At 55.7% G+C, this 24,218-nt stretch overlaps 1 protein-coding gene across 4 annotated transcripts in view; it reads left to right on the top strand.

Moving 5' to 3' along the window:
• The window catches only part of MPRIP (myosin phosphatase Rho interacting protein), a 151,154-nt gene that overhangs the window by 81,678 nt on the left and 45,258 nt on the right, over positions 1-24,218 (top strand). For 2 of the 4 annotated variants that reach the window (XM_025361088.1, XM_025361089.1), the window contains exons 4-11: positions 2,773-2,924; positions 7,703-7,787; positions 12,175-12,418; positions 13,871-14,030; positions 18,605-18,743; positions 19,538-19,651; positions 21,983-22,039; positions 23,263-23,331. In XM_025361088.1, the coding sequence (XP_025216873.1) occupies positions 2,773-2,924; positions 7,703-7,787; positions 12,175-12,418; positions 13,871-14,030; positions 18,605-18,743; positions 19,538-19,651; positions 21,983-22,039; positions 23,263-23,331 (1,020 nt within the window). Of the gene's footprint in view, positions 1-2,772; positions 2,925-7,702; positions 7,788-12,174; positions 12,419-13,870; positions 14,385-18,604; positions 18,744-19,537; positions 19,652-21,982; positions 22,040-23,262; positions 23,332-24,218 lie in introns of all 4 variants that reach the window. The other 2 variants (XM_025361087.1, XM_025361086.1) reach the window with 1 other exon arrangement.

The following is a 24,218-nucleotide window of genomic DNA, read 5'->3' as shown; positions in this document are numbered from 1 at the left end:
AATTTTCCCCTCTTTGATAACTGTTATTTACCCCCATTTGCTCTCCTTTCTCTGTGCGTGATAGGGTTCAGTGATGCTCTGATATGGTTCAGAGAGTGTAACTGTGAGATTCTGACACACAGGTAGTTAATATATGCTAATTTCCTTTAGTTCTGGCCCAGCTTGGTATGTTTTTGCCTTTTATTAATGCTTCTGAAATCCTTTTTGGAAGGAGGTAGAACCCTCACTTTGCACATGAGGAAACTGAGGCCCAGAGAGGTGGAGAGGTGGTAGGCATTGCTTCATACTGAGTTGGTGAAGCTGAGACACAACCACGTTCAGCGACAGAGCAGGGATTTCGTTGGGCTGGGGGCCAAGTGCCCAAACAGTTACTGTGTAAGAGGGAGGAGTGGGCTTCAGGGACAGTGAGCAATTTGGTGACACTGAACCCTGGAACCGTGGCCTCAGAGTGGGACCTGTGCCTCCAGGAGGCCAGTGGATGATCCCTTGAGAAGAAAACTTTGGAATTTCATTATGTTCCATCTAACATATGTCTCTATGTGTGTGTGTGCACACGCATGCACCCTCATAGTAGACTGTCACCTATGTATGGATACACAGCTCATTCAGGGCCTGCACTGTCAGCATTTTGAGACCACGGTCCCAGGGACCAGGGTGGGAGTCAAAGACCAGAGAGGAAGGGCCGCCTTAGGAAAGCCCCTCTGCCTCCACGGTTGTTCCTCCACGATGGCTTCTGGCTCACTCTGGTAACGAGTGCACTGGCCACTTTGCCATTTCATGTCATCCAGTCCTCGCTGTGGTCCATGGAGTTTCCTCAGTTAGCAAACAAGAGAGTCTACCTCAGAGAGACAAGATGCCTTGTCTAAGGAGGTGGGGGTGTGGTGTGCTTTTACATGGGGGTGTTGGGCTCAAGAGGGAAGTCAGAGCAACCCTTCATTTGTCCAGAGGGTTCAGAGAGGCACCTCCACCATGCCAGGATGCCCAGGATGAGAACTTCTGTCAAATAGAGTAAAGGGGCTGGAGCTGGAGAGAGGGGATTGGGAAAGCCAGGATCCCTGCCTTGGGCAGGAAGGCCCACCTGTCCTGTGGCTGTGGCCATAGCACTCAGTGTGGGCCTCCCCAACCAGAAGGTGGCAGGGGCTTGGATCCAGCCCTCCTGGACTAACTTAAAGATGGGGTCTGAGGCTGCCTCCTCTACCCTCTCCTCCTCAAGAAACACCCACTCCACTGTTGGAGAGCACTGAGCTGGGCTTGAATGTGGCTCCTCCTTGTGTCCCCCCAGGGTCATTGCTGAGGCAGGATACCAACGGTGTGTGCTGAAAGGGTGAAACCACTGAAAGAGGCTTCCCTGTGAGCCCAGCCTCCATTCCACCTGCTGTGCCACCTCCATTCTGAGCTGGACCCACAGGGGATGGCAGAGTCCAGAGACCCCACAAGGAAAGGCTTCTTGGACCTGGGCATTTAACCATGGAGAAAAGAGCCAGCAGCCATGTAGGCAAGGGCTTTGCAAAGCCAGCAGTCCTAGGGTCTGACTCCTGCAGGCAGGCATCAAGGGGGTGTAGAAAGAAGTGGCAAGTAGGTCAGAGGAAGTAACAGGAAGATCACAGGAGCTTGAGCTGGAGGGACGAGGAGGTTGCATCTAACTCGTATCTGAAAGAAAGAAGGTCGGGGGTGTGGAGAGTGGTTGGTCTGAACTCAGCGTGGGCACCAGACCCAGCATCCTGCTCTTCAGACCAAGCCCCCATTGACTGTCAGCGAGGAGCTTGAGGCTGGATAGCGGGAGGAACCTTCTCGACCTCTGGGTGGAAGGCAGCCCAACTGCAGGCCACCCCTCAGATGGATCAGAAGCATCTCCTGCTTCTTCAAGAATGAGAACAAGGAAATGGTGGGCTGTTGGGGGTGCTCGGTGGAAAGGCCAGCAGCTGCCCATTAGTGGGGTGGAGTCAGTGTGGAGCATGTTAAGGACAGGGGCACCCCTGGTGTAGTGGTAGCCGTGGCGACCTATCTGCTCTCCCAAAGCATCTTTACGTTGGGAGAGTAAGAAAGAGGCCGGAGGGCACAGGGCTAAACAAGTCATCTCCATAAAGGTCCTCTTGCCTAGCCCTTCGCCTCAGTAGGGACTTCTTAAGGGCTTCCTTTCCTGCTTTTGGTTTTCTGTCCCTAATTTCAGTGTCTAACAGCTTTTGCTATAAGAAAAACAGTTACCGTTTGCCATGCCAGAACTGGCGTGGCAGCCTTTGCTGGGCTCTGCTCTGGCCCTGGGAAGGTGCCGTGGGCCAGGCTGCTGGGTGTACTCCTTGGCCGCCTCTAAAGAACACACAGTGCACCCACCCCACAGCCTGCTCTCAAGGATGTGGCTTCTCTCTGGCCCCCTCGTTGCGTCTAAAAATAACCCTGCTATTTTGAAACTGCCTCCTCTGGAGCTTTTTCTTGCTTCTCTGTGGGATCAGCAGCCCTTCTGAGACCAGGATCTCGGCTGCCCCTGTCACCCCAGCTGTCCCCATCCTATCCTCCCCTGCACATCCCCTCCAGTGCAAGTGGGATGTTGCTTTCCAAGTAGGAGGGGTATTTAGCTCGGTGTCCACTGGAGAAGGCCAGGCCTGTCCCTGTCCTCCCTGGGATGGGCGCAAAGGAAGAGGATCTGGGGCTGGGGCGAGGGAGAGCACGCCTGGAGGCCCCACAGGCTGTAAGGGTCAGGAATGGCCTAGAGCTGTGGGACGTCTGTGGCCCCATTGGCTGGCCTCTGGGTGACTCTCTGCCGCCTTCTTGCAGCCCACGACTCTGCCTCAGGGCACCATCAACATGAACCAGTGCACAGACGTGGTGGATGGGGAGGGCCGCACGGGCCAGAAATTCTCCCTGTGTATTCTGACGCCTGAGAAGGAGCATTTCATCCGGGCAGAGACCAAGGAGATCGTCAGTGGGTGAGTATGCTGGTGCTGTGGAACAAGGCGCCACCACCTGCTGCGGGGCCAACACCAAATGGGCCGCCTGCCCCTGTGGTGATGTCGACGTTGTCTACTTCCCCACGTGTCTCTATTCTTGGGCTCTGTCTCTGTTCTCCGCACTGCCATGTGCTGAGCAAAGCAGAAATCAGGACATCCGCCATTCCACCTGCAGCCTCTGGGGACCCCTCTTTGCTCTGGCCACCTTACCCTCCTCGGGCCTCCCCGCCTTTGCACTCACCACACCCCCAACTCACCTGCCCCTCCACCTGGAAGTGGATCAGTCCCTGAAGCGCATGACCTGGGCACGCCTTCCCCCAGTCTGGGGTGGCTGCTCCTCCTTCCAGAGAGGGTGTGGGCTCCACCACCTATGAAAGCACCAGGTTACTGCTGTGTCCACGTGTTTCTCCCTCAGTGATGGTGGGGGTGGGAGGTGTCTCAGTCACATCCCCAGCACCTCACACCCATGCCACTCTGCTGTCACTGCACGGATTGGTTTCTGTGAGTGGAGAGAATGGATAAGTGTTTCGCTCACCCAGGTCCCCCAAAAGTGGCGGACTGGCTCAGGTTGAGAGAGCCCACAGTCCAGGGGCCTGAGCACAGTGCTCCTGAGCCCAGGGCAGCATCTGCCTTCCCAGAGCTCCCAATCTAGCAGGGGATTCTTTGCTACCCGCATGGCCTGGGCCGTGGTGAAAAGCCGTATGTGGTCCGTGCAGGTGACAGGCTCACTGGGCCTGACAGGAGCTCACAAACTGGATCTCCAAGAATCCCTGTCTTGCTTAAGGCTGAGAAGGAGGCACATGAGTCTAAGAAACTCTGGGAGAAAGTAAACCTGAGGCTTGCTGGGCCAGGCTGACTGTAGCAGTACAGAGTAGAGGGAATCAGGAATATGAAGCCCTTGGGTTTGAACACACAGATGACTTGGAGCACCAGCCTTGCTTTAGCCTCTCAGCTGCAGCCTGGCCAAGCCTGGTGAGTGAGCACGGCCGTAAGTCCAGGGTCACGTGGCAAGGCATCCGGGAGCCAGTGCTGGGCCCCGGGGGGAACTCTCTGCAGATGTGTGCTCTCCCCTAGAGTCCTCCTCTGGAGAGAGGCAGGTTTGCATTTCTGAGCACCTGGAGCTGAGCTGGAGGAGAACTTGTGTCTCCCCCGATCTTAATCCAGAACCATATGATCAAGAATGTCAAGGGCTTCTGAAGAACCCTTATGGTACAGTCGAGGAGACCCAGGGCCTGGAGACGGGAGCCTGGCCAAGGGCACCTTTGGCACTTCCTGGCTAACACCTGTTGCTGCTATTGGCCGGGCGGGACACAGCTGAGGCTCCCTCTGCCCAGGTGGCTTCCCTAGGAAACCCTCACCCTTTCCAGAGGAGCTGGGTCCCAGGGAGGGTGTGGGTAACAGGTGGGATGGATGGGAGTTCTGGGTCTCCAGAGCAGGCTGGGAGTGTCTGGAGCAGGGTTGGTTCTAGGACCAGCCCAGAGAGGTATGTGTTGTACCACGTGGTATTAGGAGAGGGTGATGTTTTGCATTTGGACTGCCTCCAGCAGGCAGCGTAAGTCCTGCCAGAGGTCCTCACTCCATCCCAAGCCCCTCTCCTATTTCTGCTCTCTTCTGTTGCATGTTCAGGCTTGCCATACCCATGCAGCTTGGATAGACAAGATCGTTAATGGACCAAGGTACCAGGTGCACACGCCATTGGGGCCCCACATGTGGTGTCTCAGTGGCATATCCAAAGCCAGGATAAGCTACCTGAGGCTCTTCCGCTTCCCCTCGCCCTGGTTGTGAGCCATGTTAGTTTGTGTCCAACAGGCAGGTTCTCACGTGGCAGCCTATCCTGGGCCTCTGCAACCCCTCTCATGAAAGTGGGCAGCCACTTCCTCACCTTCCCACAAGCTGGGATGCTGAGCTGTGTGAGGGAGTGTCAGGCGTGGCCTGCGCACCCTGGGGACAAGTACTTTTGCCTCCTTCTCCCGTTGCTCTGTCTCCTGCCCTCGCTGACAGCCTCCTTCCTCTGCTCCCTCTGTTGCCCATTATAACTCCTCTTCCCAGTAACCTCATCCCTAGGCTCTGGAGTGCCACTCTGCGTCTGAGCTCTCTGATCACATCAAAGCTGGTCCCTAAGGAGGTGCAGACACTTCCGCCAGGCAGCTGGGAGCAGGGTGGATTGGGGACAGTCCTACCCAGCCTTCTTCCCAGGTCTTCTCTGCATAGCCCTGACAGCTGCGTGGGCTGCCAGGTCTCTCCTGGGCCTGGGTAGAGGAAGTTGGCAGCTCTTTCCAATTCCCACTTCCAGGATGCTGGACCACACTTTACACAGCTCTTTTAGACGAGGTGGGATTTGGGTAGGAGTTGGCAAGGGAGCTCAGCTGGGTGAAGTCTGGGCTTCCCTTCTCCCTGCCCTGCCTTTTAACCTTACCCACTCATCTGGGCTCTGCCGTCCCCATCTGGAGAGCCCCAGCACCTACCAGTCCCATATTCACACTCACCCCGCTCCTCTCTTCTTGGGGTTTGTTTTGTTAACATTTATAACACATCTGGGTGATGTTAGATGCTTCCTATTGGACTTCCTTGAGAAATCCAAGTGCAGAGGACACAGTCCATCATCTGTTCCTGGACCCTGCATCTCTGTGACTCCAGCCACAGACTCCAGTCTGAACAGAGATTAAGGTGTGTATTGGGACTGAGGCCACATGGGACACCTGCTGTCCTGGCTCCTCCTGAGTCCCGGGCTTGCTGGAGCCAGCCCAGGAGAGCTCAGCAGCTCCACGTAGTCAGCAGAGCACCTGCGGTGCAGCCTTCTCCCCTCCCCTCCAGGTTCCATCCTGCAAGGCCATTAGTCATTGCTGACTGATGGAACCTGGGCCAGTCTGCAGGGGCTTGGGGTGCCTGGCAGGGTTCTGCAGCTCCAGCATGCTCCACACCTCGGGGAAGTTTTAAGTGCAACCTTCTGCAGGCACGGTCCCTCAGAGTGGTCAGGAGAAGTGGCCGCTGCCATGGCAGACTAGAAGGGCAAACATGTTTAACCCCATATGCTTTGTGAACACCCCAGGTTGTATGAGCGAGGCCCTCTCCTGGGACCTCTTCTCCCAGCCAGCCTTAATGAGATGTGTGACCAGGGAGGAGAGGGGCTCAGGACCCTCAGAAGGCCTGCCTGTCTGCTGGCTTTGCAGATAGTCACAGCCTCCTTTCTTGTTTTGGGGCCGTGGAGGAATGACCCACAGGACCTGTGGCTTGGGTCTCTGGCAATGCAGTTGTTTATTCATTCTCTTAGCAAATCGAGCATCACTGGCTGTGGGCTGAGCTGGGCTGAGGGTGGCCCTTCAGCTCTGTTGCTGTGGTTCCCTGCGTTAAACCTGGCCTCTGCTGCCACCAGATGTCAACTGCACACCCATCCTGAGACTGTCTCAGAAGCCAGTGACTCTGACTGACCCTCCTTTTGTCTGTTCATCTGTCCTTCCCTCCTTTCTTCATTTTCTCCTTCCCTCTCTTCCTTTCCTGCTTCCTCCCTCCTCCCTTCCCTCCTCCTCCCCATCCTCTTCCTCTCTTCCCTCCTCTATCCCTTTTTTCCTTCCCCTCCTTTCCCCTCCACCTCAAATTAAAGAAACACCTCTGGGCACAGAAGACTCGAGCCCTTCTCCTGCCCCAGGCTCAGTGTGCTGTTGGGTGCTGCGCCCGTGTGATCTCTAGCAGGGTGCGGCAGTACAGACCGCCCCCATCCCCAATCCTGGGCCCAGGCTGCCAGCAGGACCAGCATGGACCCTGGTGCTGGAAGACCTGGAGCAGTGTCTTCTGAGGCTCCTTCCACTCTGGAGGGGACACTAGGGCTGTCCTTGCACAACCAGGCCCAGGGCTGGAGCTGGGGCTTCAGAGGCAGGACCTACACTGCCCTCCGCTCCTCCCACCCCCGTCCTCCAGCCCTCACAGGACTCGCAGGCAGCTCTGGCAAGGCGACTGCTGTTAGTTCCTTTGTCTGTTGTAAAATTCTGTATGGTGGAAGTAGTCGTCGTGCCATGATCCGATCTAGCTTCTGATTTCAGACATGAGAAGATTAAAGCTCCTAAGGTCCTAAGGGGCCAGGAGCTACCCAAGATTGTGATGGGATGGAGGCAGAGCCAGATCCAGAGTCCTCCTGCTGGCACTGCCTGCTCTTGCTGTACCCCTGGTGTCTATCCAGAGTGAACTTCCCACATACAAGCCCTGACGGGGTCCCTGGGCAGCTCTGCCCAGCCTTCCTCAAAGCCAGGGTGCCCAGCACCCTCCCTCTGCAGGGACTGTGGGAGTTCAGCTCTCCCCCCACTCTAGTCCCTCAAGAGGACCCGTTGTGGGAACTTGGCCAGCATAGCTCCTAGATTCTCGCCTCAGGGCCAGCACCTGCCTCTGTTGCCCTAAATGGCTCCCAGTCACAGCTCATCTGTGTTCTCGCCAAGCCCACTCTGGGAGAGCAGTGTTAGGGCAAGTCCTGGAGACAGGGTCAGTAAAGGAAGTTACATGTCCTGTGCTCTGAGGCCATGGCCAGGCCTGGCCTCTCTGCCAGCATGGAGTCTGTGTCGTGTCCTGAGCCTGCTATGGTTGTGGCAGGGTCATCGTCCAGACTTGCTCTGTGGGCGCTTCTAGCCCCAGCATAGCAGTCTGTCGCTGGGGACGATGCCCTGCTCTCCTTGGTGCCCAGAGACCTGGACTACCCCAGCAAGGGCCGGGGCTCCTAGTCCCCAAGTGCCAGGATCTTACCTGGTACTTGTCTCCTTTTCCCTTCCCAGGTGGCTGGAGATGCTCATGGTCTATCCCCGGACCAACAAGCAGAACCAGAAGAAGAAACGGAAAGTGGAGCCCCCCACACCACAGGTAGGCAGTGGGTTTGCCAGGTGACATCCCCTCAGTGGAGCCAGGTCTTGGGAAGAAGTGAGGGCTCTCTGGAGGTTAGAGGGTGAGGACGCAGTCAGGCCAGGGCTGAGGCGGTCACCACCTCTGCACATCCTTGCTGTGGGCTGCGGTCTGCAAGATCCTCACTGAGCCACAGGGGAACCACAACAGGGACAGGATGGCCTGCTAGTGTGCTCTGGGGCTGCCCAAGGGAAGTTTCCAGTCAGCCTGCAGTACACAGCTGTGACACCTCCCCTCACTATCCTGCTGGCAACTGGGGAGGGGCAGCACGGGCAGCCTGCAGCCACAGGCAAAAGGACTCTGCACCCACAGATGGCCCTGCAGGCAGCCGGATGGGGAGGAGAGTCCTGGAGTGGCATGGCCCCTGAGGAGGTCACAGGGGCCCTTGCTCCAGTTCCCATGTGACCTGAGCAGGGCGTGGCTGGCTGGGGTGGTCCCTCAAGGCCCAGTCCTTCCGTCCTTCCCCACAGGCCATGATCCTCCTTTTCTCCCTGGCCAGTGTGCAAGGCTCAGGGCATAGAAGGGTCCTACATTGCCTTACCACACTCCCCACGTTCCTGGGTCCATGGGGGAATGAGGTAACCTTTTTGAGCCTCAGTTAATCAACTTGCAAAGCGGGCCTGTTGCTGCCTAATCGCCAAGATTGTTGTGAGCATGAAAGGAAGTTTTGGACCTATTATGGGTTCTCAGTAAATGTAATTCCTTTGCCTCTGTACCATATGCTACTGTTCCCAAGTGCTTTGCCTTGTCCTGAGCCTCCTAGTCACCCTGAGAGGGAGCAGGGTGGGGATGGGAGTCCCTTGGGCATTACAAGGCCAGAGGCCCACAGAAGTTAAGACGAACCAGCCCACAGGCTGCAGAGGTCAGGGGGCATGCACTAGCCTGGGTCCCTTTCTCCTCTCAGCCCCTTGGGCTGCCCTTGGATGTACCTGCCCTGGGCTGCTGTATTGGCCCTCCTGCTGATGGAGTCAGCCTGGGCCACTCTCAGCCTATGGTCATCCACCCTCCATTCTGGGGTTGAGGGTGGGAGACACCCAAGCCAACATCCGCTGGAAAGGAGATGTCACTAGCAAGAAGCTGGCAAAAAATACAGAGTGGTTCCTGGGACTGAAAATGGAGCTTCCTGCTGGGGAACAGCAGTTGATACGTAAATCCCCCAAAGCTACCCGGTTTGAGAGAAACAAAAAAATCACAGGCAGAATAACAGCATTTAGGGTTACGCTGCGTTTCCATGGTGATGCCTTGGAAACAGTACAGAAGCAGAGTTCCTGCCTTCAATAAGGTAACTCCAAGTGCAGAGGCCACTGTCAGCCCAGGCCAGGGAACTTGCTTGCTCTCCCTCCCTCATGACACCCAGCTCCCCAAAACAGCTACCCATGACCAAGCGTCAACTTTTTTGTTGGTAGAAGGAGCCACATGATCCCAGGGTGGGTAGATTACCCTCAGGTAGGTTCCCTGAGGGTCTCTTAGAGTCTGGAGCACAGGGTTCCTAGCCTGCACTCAGCCCCCTCCTGAGACAACCTTGTGGGGTCTCTCCTTTGTACCCCTTGGTCCCTAGAGCATCCCATTTGAGGCTGCTTGTTTCCAGAAGCTTTGAACTTTAATCGGGGGCCATCTCTTTGTCAAGTCAGTCTTGTGGGGTGACGTGGGGACCCTGCAGCGGAGCAGCAGGGACCATGGTTGAGATGGGGGTCTTTGGGCAGGCCTCCCCTCTGCATGCAGCCTGATGCTAAAGGCATTCTCATGGGCTAGGGTGGGGCTGGGGGTAAACCTCACACCTGCAGAGCACCTGGAGAGGCGAAAGCTCGAGACTCTATACTTCTTTCTCCATGGCCCAGTGTAGGTCCAGGAGAGTTTCACATTGAACCAGTGGAGGGCTTGAAGTGGTGGCTGTCCGTTGTGCCCAATAAGAATCAGCTTCTGCCCTTGAGGAACTCAGGTGGGACCTTCTGGAAGGTTCTGCTTCCAGAAGTTGGGGCCAAGGATCACACTGCGGGAGCAGCAGACAGCCTTTCAGCTGAGGGCGGGAGTCTCAACAGAGTCTAGGGCTGGGAGAGGAGAAGGGCTTGGCCTTGACCAGTGTTTCCAAAGCCTGCAGCCTGAGAGGCATGGGCTCCAGGCAATAAAGGAGAAAGCCTGGAGCAGAAGGAAGTGATGACCCATGTAAGTGTGAAGGGCAGGAAGGATGGAGATGGATGGCAAGCCTAGAGCTATGTTTCCAGCCAGGTCTGCAGGCCCCGGGTCTCCACTCCTCTGGTGGAGCTGAAGGAGGCCCGCTGCTCCATCTCCCAGCCCACAAGGTTCTGCTTTTCTCTGGCTTTCTTCTGAGTTCAGTGTGAGCCCAGCCAGCACCACCGGGCCCACATGTGTGTCTCCTTTAAGAATCCTGTTTTTTACTGGGGTGTCTACTGCCACCACCACCACTCCAAGTTAGAATTCTTCCTTCGTGTTGGTTGCTGTGCTCCGTGTTCCTGCTAGGGAAGTGGGGAGCCTTCTGAAACCCCTGCAGAGAGAGGCCCTGCTTGGCAAGCAAGACTGTAGAGCAGCTTTGTTTTGGGGAAGCGCTACTGCCATGGTGGGCAGTTAGGGTGGTTCTGCATCCAGTACAGCTGCTGGTTTCCCATGGGTAAGCAGCCCAGGGCGCGGTGCTTGCTACAGGGACAGGCAGTCCTGGGGTGGCATACCCTTGGGTCATTGGAGCCATTGGGAAACTTCTCAGGAGAAACCTTCACTATTTGCTTCCGAGAAGCTGGCTTCTTCTGAGGGGAGCCTTCAGCCTGGGAGTCTGTCTGCTGGCAGCCCTAAGCTGAGTAGGTGGTCAGGTGTGCGTCCTGGGTCTGTGGGAACAGCCTCCCTGCCTTTATCCTGTCTGTGAGGCCTGGAATCCTTGCAAAAGTACCAACAGCTTTGGACCCAGAGCCCCACCCAAGACAGTGCCCCACCAGTGGGTGAGACTGAATGTATGGAGCCCAGCCAGGCTATTAATAAATAGTCTGGTGGTGATGCTGCATCTCCAAGTGTGCACACATGCAATAAAGAACCTGTGTCATCTGCAACCCTCTCCAAGGTCCTAAGCCAGAGAGGGACTAAGGTGGGTTTCTAAAAATGAAGCTTGGCCATCAGGATGGGAGCGGGAGGTGGGCACTTGTATATCATGCTCTTTTGCGAGAGAACTGAGATGTGCTTCACTTTTGGAGAGGGGCCAAAGCCATCCTGTTGGCTGCCCTCTCGGCAGGGTTGTTGGGGCTCAGGATGTAACCTGGCACTGCAGAGCAGCTGGGGATCACAGCCCTGCTGTTGTCTGGATTCTGTGTTTGCAGAGTCGAGTTAAGGTTCTCTGCCCAGGGACTGGACTCTGCATCTGCTTAAATGCCTGCCCCACAGACACTTCTCCCTCAGAGCAATACCACTTTCACAACCTGGAGAGATTGGGGTTTGACACCTTTTCCATCTGGGCTACTGGCTTGTGCATGTGTGAGCTTGTGAGTGTGAGAGAGCGAGCATGTGCACATGAATGTGTATATGCATTTGTGAGTGTGTGTGCCTGTATGCAGATTCAAGTGGGGTGTTTGGTGTCTTTGTGTGTTCTGTCTGCTATAATAAAATACCACAGACTGGTCAGCTTATAAATAATAGAAATTTTTCTCACAGCAGGCTGGTTAGTCCAAGATTAAAGTGCTGGTACTTTGGGTGTCTGGTGAGGGCCCCCTTGCTGGTCCTCACATGTTAGAAGGGGCAAGGCAGCTCTCTGAGGCCTCTTCTATGAAGGCACTAAACCTGTACATGAGGGCTCCACTCTCATGACCTAATCACCTCCTAAAGGCCCCACCTCCTGATACCATCACCTCGGGGGTTAGGATTTCAACACATGAGTTGTGGGGAGACACATATATTGAAACCATAGCATTTAGTTTGCATCTGAAAACTCTTTCCTTCACATAGCGTCTGGACACTCCATTTTAGCCTCTTAGGAGCAAAAAGCAGATGGTGGGTAAGGCCTCAGGGCTGGCCCAGACTTGGGTGCTGTGAACTTGTTCTTGCGTTCACCGTAAGGAGCTACAGATGATGCTGGACCTGTCTTGAGGGCGTGCTCTCTTTCCACACTCTGTTCTGTCTCGCCTTATTCGAGTCTTGAATGTCTAGGAATGACAGACTCCACATCTACTACTGTGGTCTCACTGTTAATGCCTGACCCACTGTTACGGGGCACTATCTGAAGATTCCAGGCCCCTGACATTGTATAGTTAGTTGGTCCTGGTGTTCCCTATAGCTGGGCAGCCAGGACATGTGACCCATCCTGAGCTGTGTGCTCCTGCACCTGCACAGACACCACTTTCTCCTCCTCCAGGAGCCTGGGCCTGCCAAGGTGGCTGTCACCAGCAGCAGCAGCAGCAGCAGCAACAACAGCAGCAGCAGCAGCAGCATCCCCAGTGCTGAGAAAGTCCCCACCACCAAGTCCACACTCTGGCAGGAAGAAATGAGGGCTAAGGACCAGCCAGATGGCAGCAGCCTGAGTCCAGCTCAGAGTCCCAGCCAGAGCCAGCCTACTGCTGCCAGCTCCCTGCGGGAACCTGGGCTGGAGAGCAAAGAAGGTGAGCGGGGGCCAGGCTGGCCTGTATGCACTGGAACGGCCCTTCCTCCTATCAGAGCTGGCCCTGGGGATTCAGCCAAGGCCTGTAGCGCCCAGTCACAAGCCCTGGACCTCCATTCCCTTTGTCCATCAGCCCTGTGGGGAGCATCTAGCCTGGTATGGACTGAGATTCCTGGGCTCCAGTCTTGGCCTTGCCCCTTCTAGCTCTTAAATCCCATCTTTAAAGGAGGAAGACAGCTCCTGTTCTCTCAGCCCCAGTTGCTTGTCAGGAGAATCAAAAAAGTTTTGCAGCAGGGCCTGTGGATGGGAAGGCCTCTGTCACTGCACCATCGTGTTTCTGTGTGCATCCTGCCCCAGGAAGCAGCAGTCAATTTCATCCCTCACCATCCGCATTCTGCCTGGGCCCCTGGCAGAAGGAGGGGAAGGGGTGCTGGGGAGGCAGCAGTTGGCATCCTCATGCCCTATCTTTTAGCACTTTGGAATTGCCTGAGCAGGAGTAGGGCTTCCATCTTTGCCTCTCTTGTTCCCAGGCTCTAGAGGGCTTTGTAAGACACAGGCTGGGTTTTCCCATCTGTATTTTGTCTAGATTGTTAAAAGTAAGTGAGCATCTGGGGCCAGCCCAGCTCACTCTGGCTGCATGTTTTACATGCACTCTGGGTAGAAGGTGTCTCAGTCTTCCTCTCAGGCCTATCCATGTGAAAAATCTGTTCACTCTGTCTCACTTCTGTAGAAGTCCCCTGCCCCTTCCCACCCCCAGAATACACTAAAAGACTGAAGGGGCTGGGCATGGTGGCTCACGCCTGTAATCCCAGCGCTTTGGGAGGCTGAGGCAGGTGGACCACCTGAAGTCAGGAGTTTGAGACCAGCCTGGCCAACATATTGAAATCCCATCTCTGCTAAAAATACAAAAATTAGCCAGGCGTAGTAGTGCATGCTTGTAGTCTTAGCTACTTGGGAGGCTAAGGCAGGAGAATCACTTGAGCCCAGGAGGCAGAGGTTACAGTGAGCTGAGATCGCACCACTGCACTCCAGTCTGGCGACAGAGCGAGATTCTGTCTCAAAAAAAAAAAAAGACTAAAGGGCTTGTTGACTGTCAGCTTCCCCCTTGATATTGGTGAGAAGCAGTTGGTGGTGGTTGTCTTGTGTCCTGAGGTACAGTTTTGTTCTTCCAACCAAGCCCCCAGACCAGAAGTGCAGGGCCTGCCTGCCAGTCTGGCTGAGAGGCAGCTAGCTGCAGGGGAGAGATGGATGAGAGAAAAAAGCATTCACGGAATATTTCATTCCCATCCATGGTTCTTTCCATCTGACTGTGCCCTTGAGTGGGCTGTGCTAGACGTTAGAGATGGAAAGTAGAGAAGGCCCCTGCTTGGATCCTACATGGACTTTTAAAAAAAGTCCCAAAGCAAAGCTGCCAGCAGGCTGAGTGCGTCCCCTCCCTCCCACTGTCTTCCAGAGGAGAGCGCCATGAGTAGTGACCGCATGGACTGTGGCCGCAAAGTCCGGGTGGAGAGCGGCTACTTCTCCCTGGAGAAGACCAAACAGGACTTGAAGGCCGAGGAGCAACAGCTGCCCCCGCCGCTCTCCCCTCCCAGCCCCAGCACCCCCAACCACAGGTACAGTTGCCCCGAGTCGCCCTCCCGGGAGCTCGGTGGTCCTCTTCCTTCCCCAGGTCCTCGACTCCCCCACCGAATGGTCTGCAGCATCTCCCTCGGCTCCCTGGATGTGGCCAGCCAGCCACCTGCCTACGTGGACTCTGGCAGCACTAGGGGGCGGGGGACAGAGAGACTGGGGAGCACCTTTGCCTTTAAAGCCAGCAGGCAGTATGCCACCCTGGCCGACGTCCCTAAGGCCATCAGGATCAGCCACCGAGAAGCCTTCCAGGTGGAGAGAAGGCGGCTGGAGCGTAGAACTCGGGCCCGGAGCCCTGGCAGGGAGGAGGTGGCCCGTCTGTTTGGCAACGAGCGGAGGTAAGGAGCAGGTTAGAGGGCTAAACACCCAGGCCCACACACCATGCACTTCCACCCACGCATATACACTCACACTGTTTCTCTCACATACAGTCCCCAAGCCTCCCTTGTGAGGGGAGCGTGCTTTCTGTTCAGAGCATAGGGGGATTTTCCCTCTGGGCCCAGAACTCAGCTTTTGTAGCCAAATGCAGAATTTCTGACCAGAAAATTTCAGAGGTCGAGGCCAAGAATAGCAGTTTTCACATCAGTGCCTCCTAGGACTGGGGCCTTAAGGTTCCCTGGTGGGTTCTCAGCTGCCTGGTTCTTGTAGGGCTGGATCTTATCCTCCTGGGCCATTTCTGTTCTCTGAAGTGGCATGGAGGCAGGAAGACCCTAAAGCTACATGTGGTGACAGAGGCGCTCCTCACCCTGTCGGTCCCAGGGTGGGCAAAGGGCATTGAGAGAGGTTCAGAGGCAGACAGTTGTGCCCAGGAAGATGGGGGCAGCACTGGTTCATCTCTCAAGGATATGCTCCCTGGGGAGCTTCCTGCTCACCCAGGAAGCCTGAGGCAACCTGTGAAGCAGCCGAGCACCCAACAGCATTGCTTTTGCCCTCCAGGGGAGCATTGCTTTTTGCCCTGTAAGACTTTGATTGGCTGGAGAGAGAGAGGGAGTTTGGACATCTGGACCTAGGGCAGGGACCAAGGGGCACAGGTGCAGAACTTGACTGCTACCTAAGAAGAGGCGGGCCCATGCCCTGCCCTGCCCTTCTCCAGAGTTTCCTGGAGAACTAGAGAAAGAGCTGAATGCCATCTGAGGCCTCGAAGCCCAGATCCAGACCCAAGTGCCCAAGCACGCCTTCAATCAGGCTTGCACCGCTGCATCTATAAACTCAGACTTTGTCTTGACACCAGGGTTCCTCAGCCTGGTTTATGGATAGACTTCTGGAGGTCCATGATGACCTGCCCCCTCAATAAAACGTTTTCACAGTATTCTTCCCAGAAGAGGATTAAGGTTAGGCACTCTTCTGGGAAGAAAACCTGTAGTTTTCATTAGGTTCCCAAGGTTCACTGTCCAGAAAAGAGGTTCAAACCATAGTTCTGGAAGTCTTCTCAGAGTGTTCTCCCTTCCCCAACCACAACCTCGAGCTCAGAGTTAGAGACACTACTGGAAGGGACAGGTGAAGGCAGCCATGAGCTCCCGTGCCTTGAAGGGCAGGTGGAGGGAAGTGTTTTTTACCTTCTGCCCCCTTTTCTTCCGAACACCCACCATTGCTGACAGCCCACCCACTCTTCCAAACGTCCCAGATGAAAAGGACCTGTGAGCCTGCAGGTTAGTCTCCAGGATAAGGAAGTGTCTCCCAGAGATGCTGCTCTTGAGAGGAAAATGACACACGTTGACTTCCTAGGGAAAGGAAGGGCAGCCAAGTGGTTCCCAGCCCCTGCCTAGTGCCCTGGGGTGCTCTGCTAAGCACTTGGCTGCCTTAACATTTCATAGTAGCCTGATGAGGACCTGTTACTACTCATCAGGCTACTATGAGACGTGAAAACTGAGGCTCGGGAGTAAGTGTCTTCTCACAGTGGATAGCTGGTGCAGATCCCAGTGGGGCCTCAGCCGGGAAGTCCCTGTTCCCATCCTGTGACCCAGGACTGATGCCAAGGGTGCTCTTTTAAGCAATTAAGAAAATATATAAGTAAAGGGTTTTGCTAGAGAGAGGAGGAGGCCAGTGGGTGGGCAGGGGAGGCTTCATGCTGGCTGGCAAGCAGGCTGTGTGTCGTGGTGGCTCCAGAGCAGGATCAGCCACGTCCTGGTTTAGCGCCAGACCACAGAATTAGCATTCAGCACACCTGCTTGGCTTGGCTTCTTCTTAGAGAGACTCCTTTTGAACTCGTTCTTGTCTCCTGTCACCTGGGACAGGTGCAGTCTCGGGGGCTTTGTACTCTGCATGCACTGCCACACGGATGGGTTTTCACCTGGTGCTGGCCCCACCCTCCGCCAGTTCTGCATACTAATACTGCAGCATCCCTTTCTCCTGACCCTGGTGACATCTGATTGGCTGCTGTTGCTTTCCGAGGCCTGCTCACTAGATCCCTAGTAGCCCACCCTGTGCTTGGTTGGATTCCTGTCCCCTAGTTGATTAGAGCAGAATCTCCAAATTGGCAAGAGATTGGCCACACCTTCCTGGAATGGCAGCCACAACAGGTGTGCCCAGGAGCCAGACTGCTGGGACTATGGGGTTGGTTTTTTGACAAGCCACAGTCATCTAGGCAGGCCTATCTGAACCTGACTGGCTCTGGGCTTCGATGTGTCTATTCCTCTGACGTCCAGAGTGTTTCTTGGATAGTCACCTCTGGCTGTTGAGTGGGGGAAGCTGTGGTCCTGGTTGGCCTCCTGGTGACTGGCAGCAAGGCCAGCTCCCCATGCAGCCCTAACCCCTCTACCCTCAGCACAGCACATAGTGTCCTGGGAACCCTGGAGCTGCAGGGTGCAGGCCCCGTTTTCTCTGCTGACCAGTAAGGTGCTTGCTGTCGCACCTCCAGTGCTTCCAGGGCACCAAGTAATAACTTTCTGCCTCGCCCAGTAGATCAAGGCAGCCGGTGCCTGAGCCTGTGGTCTTACAGGATCTCCCCAGGCCCCCATGCAGTGCAACTGTAGCAAGTGCCTTTCCTCTTCTCCACCATGACTCCTCTGTCTGGATCCCCACAATACCACAGCATGTGATTTGCATGGGGTTCAAGTCCAGCAGCTCCTCACTGCTTTCCTGGGACTTTCTAGGCCCCAGTGTTGGGCAGAGGAGCCCTCATCCGGGAAGTGGCGGCACTGAAGCCTGTTGGTGAGCCTTGAATCTCACCAAGATCCCACCACAATGGCTCAAGTGTGGTGGACGCCTGGCCTGCACTTACCAAGCTTTCCCTGGGTGCCCGGGAACTCCAGCAGCTTCCTTAGCTTCCTGCTCTCACAATGCCGTGGCCTCTCCTGCTCCCCTACCCCAGCGCCTGCCTCTGCTGCCGGTTCTGGCAGGCTGGCACGGCACAGGCTTCTTTCCTGAGGAGGACACTTTGTGTCTAAGCACAGGGAGGAAGGGGAGCTGAGGAAGACACTTTGTGTCTAAGCACAGGGAGGAAGCAGAGCCCGGGGCCCTCAGAGTCCAGCCCTGGGCCCTCCTCTCTGAGGTGAAGACATCTTAGGCGGCTGGTTTTCCCTCGCCCTCCCTGAGAAGCACCTGGCTTCTTGGGGGAGGTGGGGTCTCAGGAATTGATCTAGTTTCCTCTTTTCCTTGTGGAGATAATTAGGCTTCCAGGCTTGGAAGCCCTTCACCCACTTCCTCTGGGTTCTTATCCTCTTGTCCAGAGCACTAGTGACACCCTCCCCGCCAGGTAACTTAGGTGTCCCTAGGAGAACAGGCCCGGCACCGTGAGCTGAGCCTCAGCGGGCATGTCCCCCACCTCTGACCCCACCAGGGTGACTTCTTGCAGCTGGAGGACAATCATGGTCTCTCTCCCTCTTCAGTGATTATGTTGGGTTTTTGCTTCTTTAATTCTTTGAATACTTTTGGTTCACCATTATTTGATTTGAAAAAGCAGTGCTTTTCCGTGTATTCATTTCCCAGCCTTGTTTTCTTTCAGGTCTTGCCTCTGCGCTCTCCTGCTGTGCCGCTGGGTGGCGCTGCGCCTCCTCCACCCGCTTCGCCCCCATCTCAGCTCCGTCTCCAGCCGTAGACAGCCTGAGGAGGCCGCCAGCCCTCTCACATGAAATCAGCCTGCTTTGTTTTTGTTTTAATTTGGTCTTTGATTCCTTTTACTGTTGGCAGAAACAATGTTAATTCCTGGGCCTCTTTCTTGCTAAATTTTGGGGTGGGGGCTTCACTGTGATCATGAGGGATGCAATGAGAATGGAGGCCGCCCTCTGAGGTGGTGGTTGCCTTTTGATCATGTCTGTGGCTCAGGAGAGGCTGCTGGGTGCCAAGCTGTGTGAATGCCGAGTGGGTCAACACCACAGAGCCTGCGGGGCCTCCAGCGCGGGGCAGAGGGCAGGGGCAAGCGCAGGCCTGGTGGGAGGGAGGGCCGTGGAGGGGCGCAGGCGGAGCTCGGGTTGGCTGAGCACGTGTCTAGACAACCTCGGTGCTGTGCAAGCCTGAGCGAAATCAGGCCCAGGCCAGGCTGGGCATGGGAGGAGTCGGCTCACTGCCACCTCACAACTCACCTCACTGCCACCTCAGGGCCTTGTGTCTTCTCTTGCAGGAGGTCTCAGGTGATTGAAAAGTTTGAGGCCTTGGACATTGAGAAGGCAGAGCACATGGAGACCAATGCAGTGGGGCCCTCGCCATCCAGCGACACACGCCAGGGCCGCAGCGAGAAGAGGGCGTTCCCTAGGAAGCGGGTGAGTTCCTGGGGCCAGGCAGCACCTCAGGGGTGGCTTGGGGGCGGGTCAGCATGCACCCCATGCGCCGAGTCCCCTCCACACAGGCCTGGGTTGTGCTCCTGCCAGGCTTCTGCTCTCCGACTGCCTCCTCTGCATAGTGACCTTCTCGAGGGCAGGCCTGTCTCCTGCAGCTTCATATCAGAGCCTTCTCCATCTCTGCTGAAGGATATTCTCACACATTTTAGATCCCAGATTTAATTAGGATCACTCTCTTCCTCTCTGAGGCAGCCCAGCAACAAGGCTGAATGTCATACCTTCCTAACTCTTTCTTTCAGTACAGCTGCACTCTTCGTTTCTCCACTCAGCCCAAGGTAGACTCGGCTTCTGAAATCCTCCTGGGCACCCGCCTGCTGCTTTTGTAGCCGGCCAAGTCCAAGCTCATCTTCTCCTGGCTTCTCTCTTGTTCACAAGGTGCCTAGTGCCCACTGCCTGGCCCATGGCTTGCCACCTGCTGCCACAGAGCCCAGGGCTCTTCCTTTTGTGGCTCAGAGAAGCTAGGGGATGGGGTGGGGCCAGGAAAGTGACAGTGACTGGGAATCCAAAAGAAAAGGCTGCTCAATCAACGAGGACATCTCAGGACCCGGGTCCTGTCCTGATCCTGCCGCAGACTTGCTGTGGGGGCTAGGCAGATCACTGACCCTCGCCAGGAGCAAGGCCCTGGCGGCTCTTGGAGGGGTGGACGGCACCAGCTCGTCCCTCACCTGCCCGTGTTGCCCTGGGCTGCGCTGACTGGCGGCTGCTCTCTGCCACAGGACTTCACCAATGAAGCCCCCCCAGCTCCTCTCCCAGACGCCTCGGCTTCCCCCCTGTCTCCACACCGAAGAGCCAAGTCACTGGACAGGAGGTCCACGGAGCCCTCCGTGACGGTGAGCCCAGGCGCCGTGTCCTCCGGAGGCCGTGCTCCTCTGCTTCTGTCACTCTGAGGCACTGTCTGTTTCTGTCTATGCGTCCACGCCAGCTGTCCCTCTGTGCACAGGCCCTCGTGTCCGTGAGCACCCCCACCCACCAACCCACAGGCCGTCGAACGCAAATTCTGTGTTTCTTCCCTTTTCTGGTCCCAGCAGAACCAAGAGCTCCATGGCATCCTGAGCTCTGGGAGGAGGCCCTGCGGAGGAGGCCACCTTGGCCAGGCAGACTCCCGACTCTAGGAGGCAGGGCTGCAGTGGGGACCCTCTGCTCCTCTGGCGTTGGGCATTGCTTTCTGTGGCACTTCGGAGGCAGAGGCTACGTCTTGCTGGAGCTTGTCTTGTTCTCTGCGTCATGCCTCAAGTGGAAGAGCAGACCTTGCACCGGGTCCTCCATGGGCCTCAGAGCTGTGACAGCAGAGGTGTGGAAGGAGTGGTCAGGGTACAGGAGCAAGGCCAGCTCAGCATGCTGACCCAGCTCTTCCCCGTTCGGTCTTCAGCCTCCAGGGGAGCCTGGGGCCTGCTCACTGCCTCTTGTCTCCTTGCTGCCTGCCCCAGGGCTTGGGGGCTCCCAACCACAGATTGATGTGTAATATGGAGTGTGAAGAGGAGTAGGGTTTGGGTTTCTCCTTCAGTCTGGGTTTTGCTTCAGGTGTCTCAAACAAAACCCGTTATTTCTCTGTTAACTTATCTGGGAGTTCCTGTCCGCAGCAGAAAGCACCACCAGGGAACCCACCTGCACAGGCCTTGCCATTGGGGTCAGATTGCAGGCTTGACTTCAGTGGCACAACCATGATATGGAAGTTACAAGTTTTTGTTAAAGATCCGCAAGCTAGGCCAAGTGCGGTGGCTCACGCCTGTAATCCCAGTACTTTGGGAGGCCAAGGCAGTCAGATCACAAGGTCAGGAGATCGAGACCATCCTGGCCAACGTGGTGTAACCCTGTCTCTACTAAAAATACAAAAATTAGCTGGGCATGGTGTCGTGTGCCTGTAGTCCCAGCTATTCGAGAGGCTGAGGCAGGAGAATCGCTTGAACCTGGGAGGCAGAGGTTGCAGTGAGCCGAGATTGTGCCACTGCACTGCAGCCTGGCAACAGAGCCAGGCTCCATCTCAAAAAAAAGAAAGATCTTCAAGTTAAGCAGGCTGTCAGAGAGGGGCAGGTGGCAGTCCCACGTCTCAGGTCTTGTGCCACAGTGGCAACTACAAACATGCAGGAGAGGACCTCCCTATTTAAGGGTCACTTGGGGTAGGGTGTCCTAATTTCATAGTGTTGCTTTTGATTGGGTGCCTCAACTGACTCTGGCGGCAAGGACAGTTGCACAGCTTGGCAGGATGTTGGGGTTGAAACAGGGCTCTGTAGAGGGACTTCTTATCTATCTGGGTCAGCCTTAGCCAGACCTAGGCAGCAGCCAACTGTGGTTCCTCCCTCACTCCGCAGAGACAGGGTTCTGAGCAGAGGCTCCCAGAATGCTTTGTCCTGGTAGCTGTTGTGACAATTCTTGCCTATTCTCACTGTCACTCCTTGGAATAATACAAAAAGACACCAAAGCTGGTTTCTGCTCAGATGGCTGTAGAAAAGACAGCACCTGGGACCAGAGGTGGAGTGACTCATGTCTCTGTGGGGCCAGCCAGGTGGGCTGTAGGTGGCAGTGCTCTCTCAGGCTGTTCTTCAGGGCCCAGGTGTGTCTGGGTGGCACAGGTGAAGGAAGGACAGAGCCCTTTGCCTGGGCGCTGTCCACCTGTCTGCCATCCTGCTTGTTGTGGGGAATACAGGTCAAGCCTGTTCCTGGTGGAGAAATGGCCTGAGGGTCTCAGCGGGGCTGCAGCTGCTGCTTCCTCAACACCGCACGTCTCTGTTTCCCAGGCTTCCTGTGGCTTCTGCAAGAACTTTTGAATCAATTCTCCTTTCAGCCTTCCCTGCAGATGTTTCCCTTCAAATAAAATGTTCTGTAACTCTTCATCTGGGCTTGTTTTCTGCCCCCCAGATAGGCCCTGTGCAGTGGGCCCTGTACAGGCCGGAGCCCACACCGCTCACAGGGCAATGAGACCATACCTTCTCTCCTGCCAGCCTGCCAAGCCCAGCATCTCCTTCCTCAAGGTCGCGCGCACCTACAGAAGGCGGGTTGCGGGCAGCACCCACCAGGGTGAGGGGGCTGCACAGGCTTGTCTGGCAGGTGGAGAAACCCCTTTCCTGGTACCTGCCTCATCTGGACAGAAATACTGGCCCCATCAGACACTCATGACACTAGAGGAGTTTCCTCTGAGCTGTTCTTTTTTCTCCCTTTCTCAGCCCGACCTGCTGAATTTCAAGAAAGGCTGGCTGACTAAGCAGTATGAGGACGGCCAGGTGAGTGTACAGGGTTGCCATGGCCCCTGAGGGGTCTGGGGGCAGGGTGAGGGTGAGCTGGCCTTGTCCCCAGCCAGTCCGCGAGTGCTGGCTCCATGCCTTCCTCCTCCATGCCCCTTGTCTCACGGACCAGGGCTGTGACTGAGACTCCCATCTGCTCCTAGAAGTGCAGGCACGCAGCCTTCATTTCTGCAGTCGGAGGTGCTCTGGAGGGGCGCTCTGTAGGCCTGTCTGCTGATGGCAAGGGAATCTTGGCCTCAGGCCCTAGGGATGCCTTGTAACACTAGCCCCTACCTGGTAATCTTTCCTAAAAGTTCTTCAGAGGCCTGGCTTCCCCAAGGGCAAAGAAAGTCTCTGGCTGTGAGATTGGCTTGTGTTTCCATGCAAGCCAGCCAAGTAGACAGTAGCCTAGCACTGCAGGACTCTCATGCCCGAGACCCCTCAGCTGCAGTGGCAGTGTTAGCCCTGGAAGGAGCAAACATGGTACATTCTTGCCATCAGACTCAAGCAGGAAGAGCCATCTGAGGCTGGACCTGCCAGCCCACCTTGACCCTGTGCCATGAGCTGGAAGGCCAGGCCTCCCAAGGAGGCATGAAGTCTGCTGGGTCCTTACCTAAGAGGCCCTGATGCCCAGCCCATCCGCACTCCCTTCCTGCTTCCTGAGCTGCTATCCCAAGACATTCTCTTTCTTTCTCCTCCATATCAAATGCCCTTGGCCTGGCATGAAGACTCAAGTTCCCCTCCTTACTGCTCACAGTGAAGACTTGGTCTCTAGCTGGTTAGTTACCCCTGCTGGTTAGGGGGCCACATGGCCTTGGCTTGTGGGTTGCCACCTGCAGGTGGAGATGCCATTTCACAGCCACCTTTCTGTTCTGATGGGCCCAGCTTGTTGTCTGCAGCCTCTGTAGTTATGGAGGACCTCACGGCCTGGCCACCAGCCACACTACTGGTCGTAGAGCCCACAGCCAAGGCCTGCTCAGCTATCTGTGCTGCCTCTTCACTGGAGGGTCGCAGCTTAGTGAGCGTCCTGAGGGAGTGAGCGCATGGCTGCCTGCAGTCCCAGCGGAGTCCTCTATGTGCTGTCAAGGAGGCGCCAGCCTGTCCCCTGCTTTCCCTGTGCTCTGGATGGGTCCCACAGGCTCTGGCTGCGCATCGCCATGGAGTGGCAAGTGTGCTGTTATAGGAGTTGGTAATTCAGTCATTTTTCTTTTCTTCCCCCTTAGTGGAAGAAACACTGGTTTGTCCTGGCCGATCAAAGCCTGAGATACTACAGGGATTCGGTGGCTGAGGAGGTGAGTGTCTGGGCTTTGCCTCTGCTGTGGAGACAGCTGGAGGGGGGTCCAGGCGGCATCTGGGGCTAGTAGATCTGCTTCCCCTTGGGCTAATGTCCCCACTTCTAAGGACGATGCCCTTCGGTGGTGTTCCCTTGCTGTAGGTGTATCCATGTTGCCCTCTTGGGTTTCCCAGTCCTGACCTGGTGGGAAGGTGAGCACAAGACCAGCCTTTGTCCTTGTGATCATTTTTCTGGCTGTGATGCCGGGCTTCGTCAAGGCCCTGAATTGAGCGCCCAGTGAGTGGATTCAGGCAGCTTTTGTTTTCTCTGTTCTTTGAAAAACACTGAAATTTGAAAACTCAGGATGAAAACTTTTGTTTTTTCCACGAAGAGATTTCATGGTAAATGGAGTTGGAAGAATTGAACTACGTCTTGTGCCCTGCCTTCTGGACAAAGACAGCATATGATAGATGAGCTTTGTTGGGCCCCTTGACAGTCCTGATTCTGTGGTCAAAGACCAACTAGAAGAGGCTTCACCTACAAATAAAAATAACCTCTTCTAAACAGTTTGGCAAGTCTCTTTTGCCTTTTCCCCAGTAGTTCCACTCCAGGAATCCCTCAGATATACTCACACATGCGGAAAAACGTCTGTGTTTCAGGTTAGTCATTCCCACACGTTTGTAATAGCCAGATGATTGGAAAGAGCCTAAATACCCATCATTAAGGGCTAGAGTATGTATTAAATACTCTGAGCCAATCTTTACAGACTGAAGGGGAAAAGGCGGTAGTGATAAGAAGTAGGGGTAGGAGAGTGTGGGCGGTGGGCCTCTGGTGGTGTCCAGCGTTGGGGAAGTAAGGAGCCTGTGTAAGTGTTTGGTTGTGTGTGCATAGAAGAGCACTTCCGAG

This window comes from Theropithecus gelada, chromosome 16, assembly GCF_003255815.1.
Source record: "Theropithecus gelada isolate Dixy chromosome 16, Tgel_1.0, whole genome shotgun sequence".
NCBI classification, from domain to species: Eukaryota; Metazoa; Chordata; class Mammalia; order Primates; family Cercopithecidae; genus Theropithecus; species Theropithecus gelada.
The sequence above is the reverse complement of the archived record's forward strand: the minus strand, read 5'-3'. Positions and strand labels throughout refer to the sequence as shown.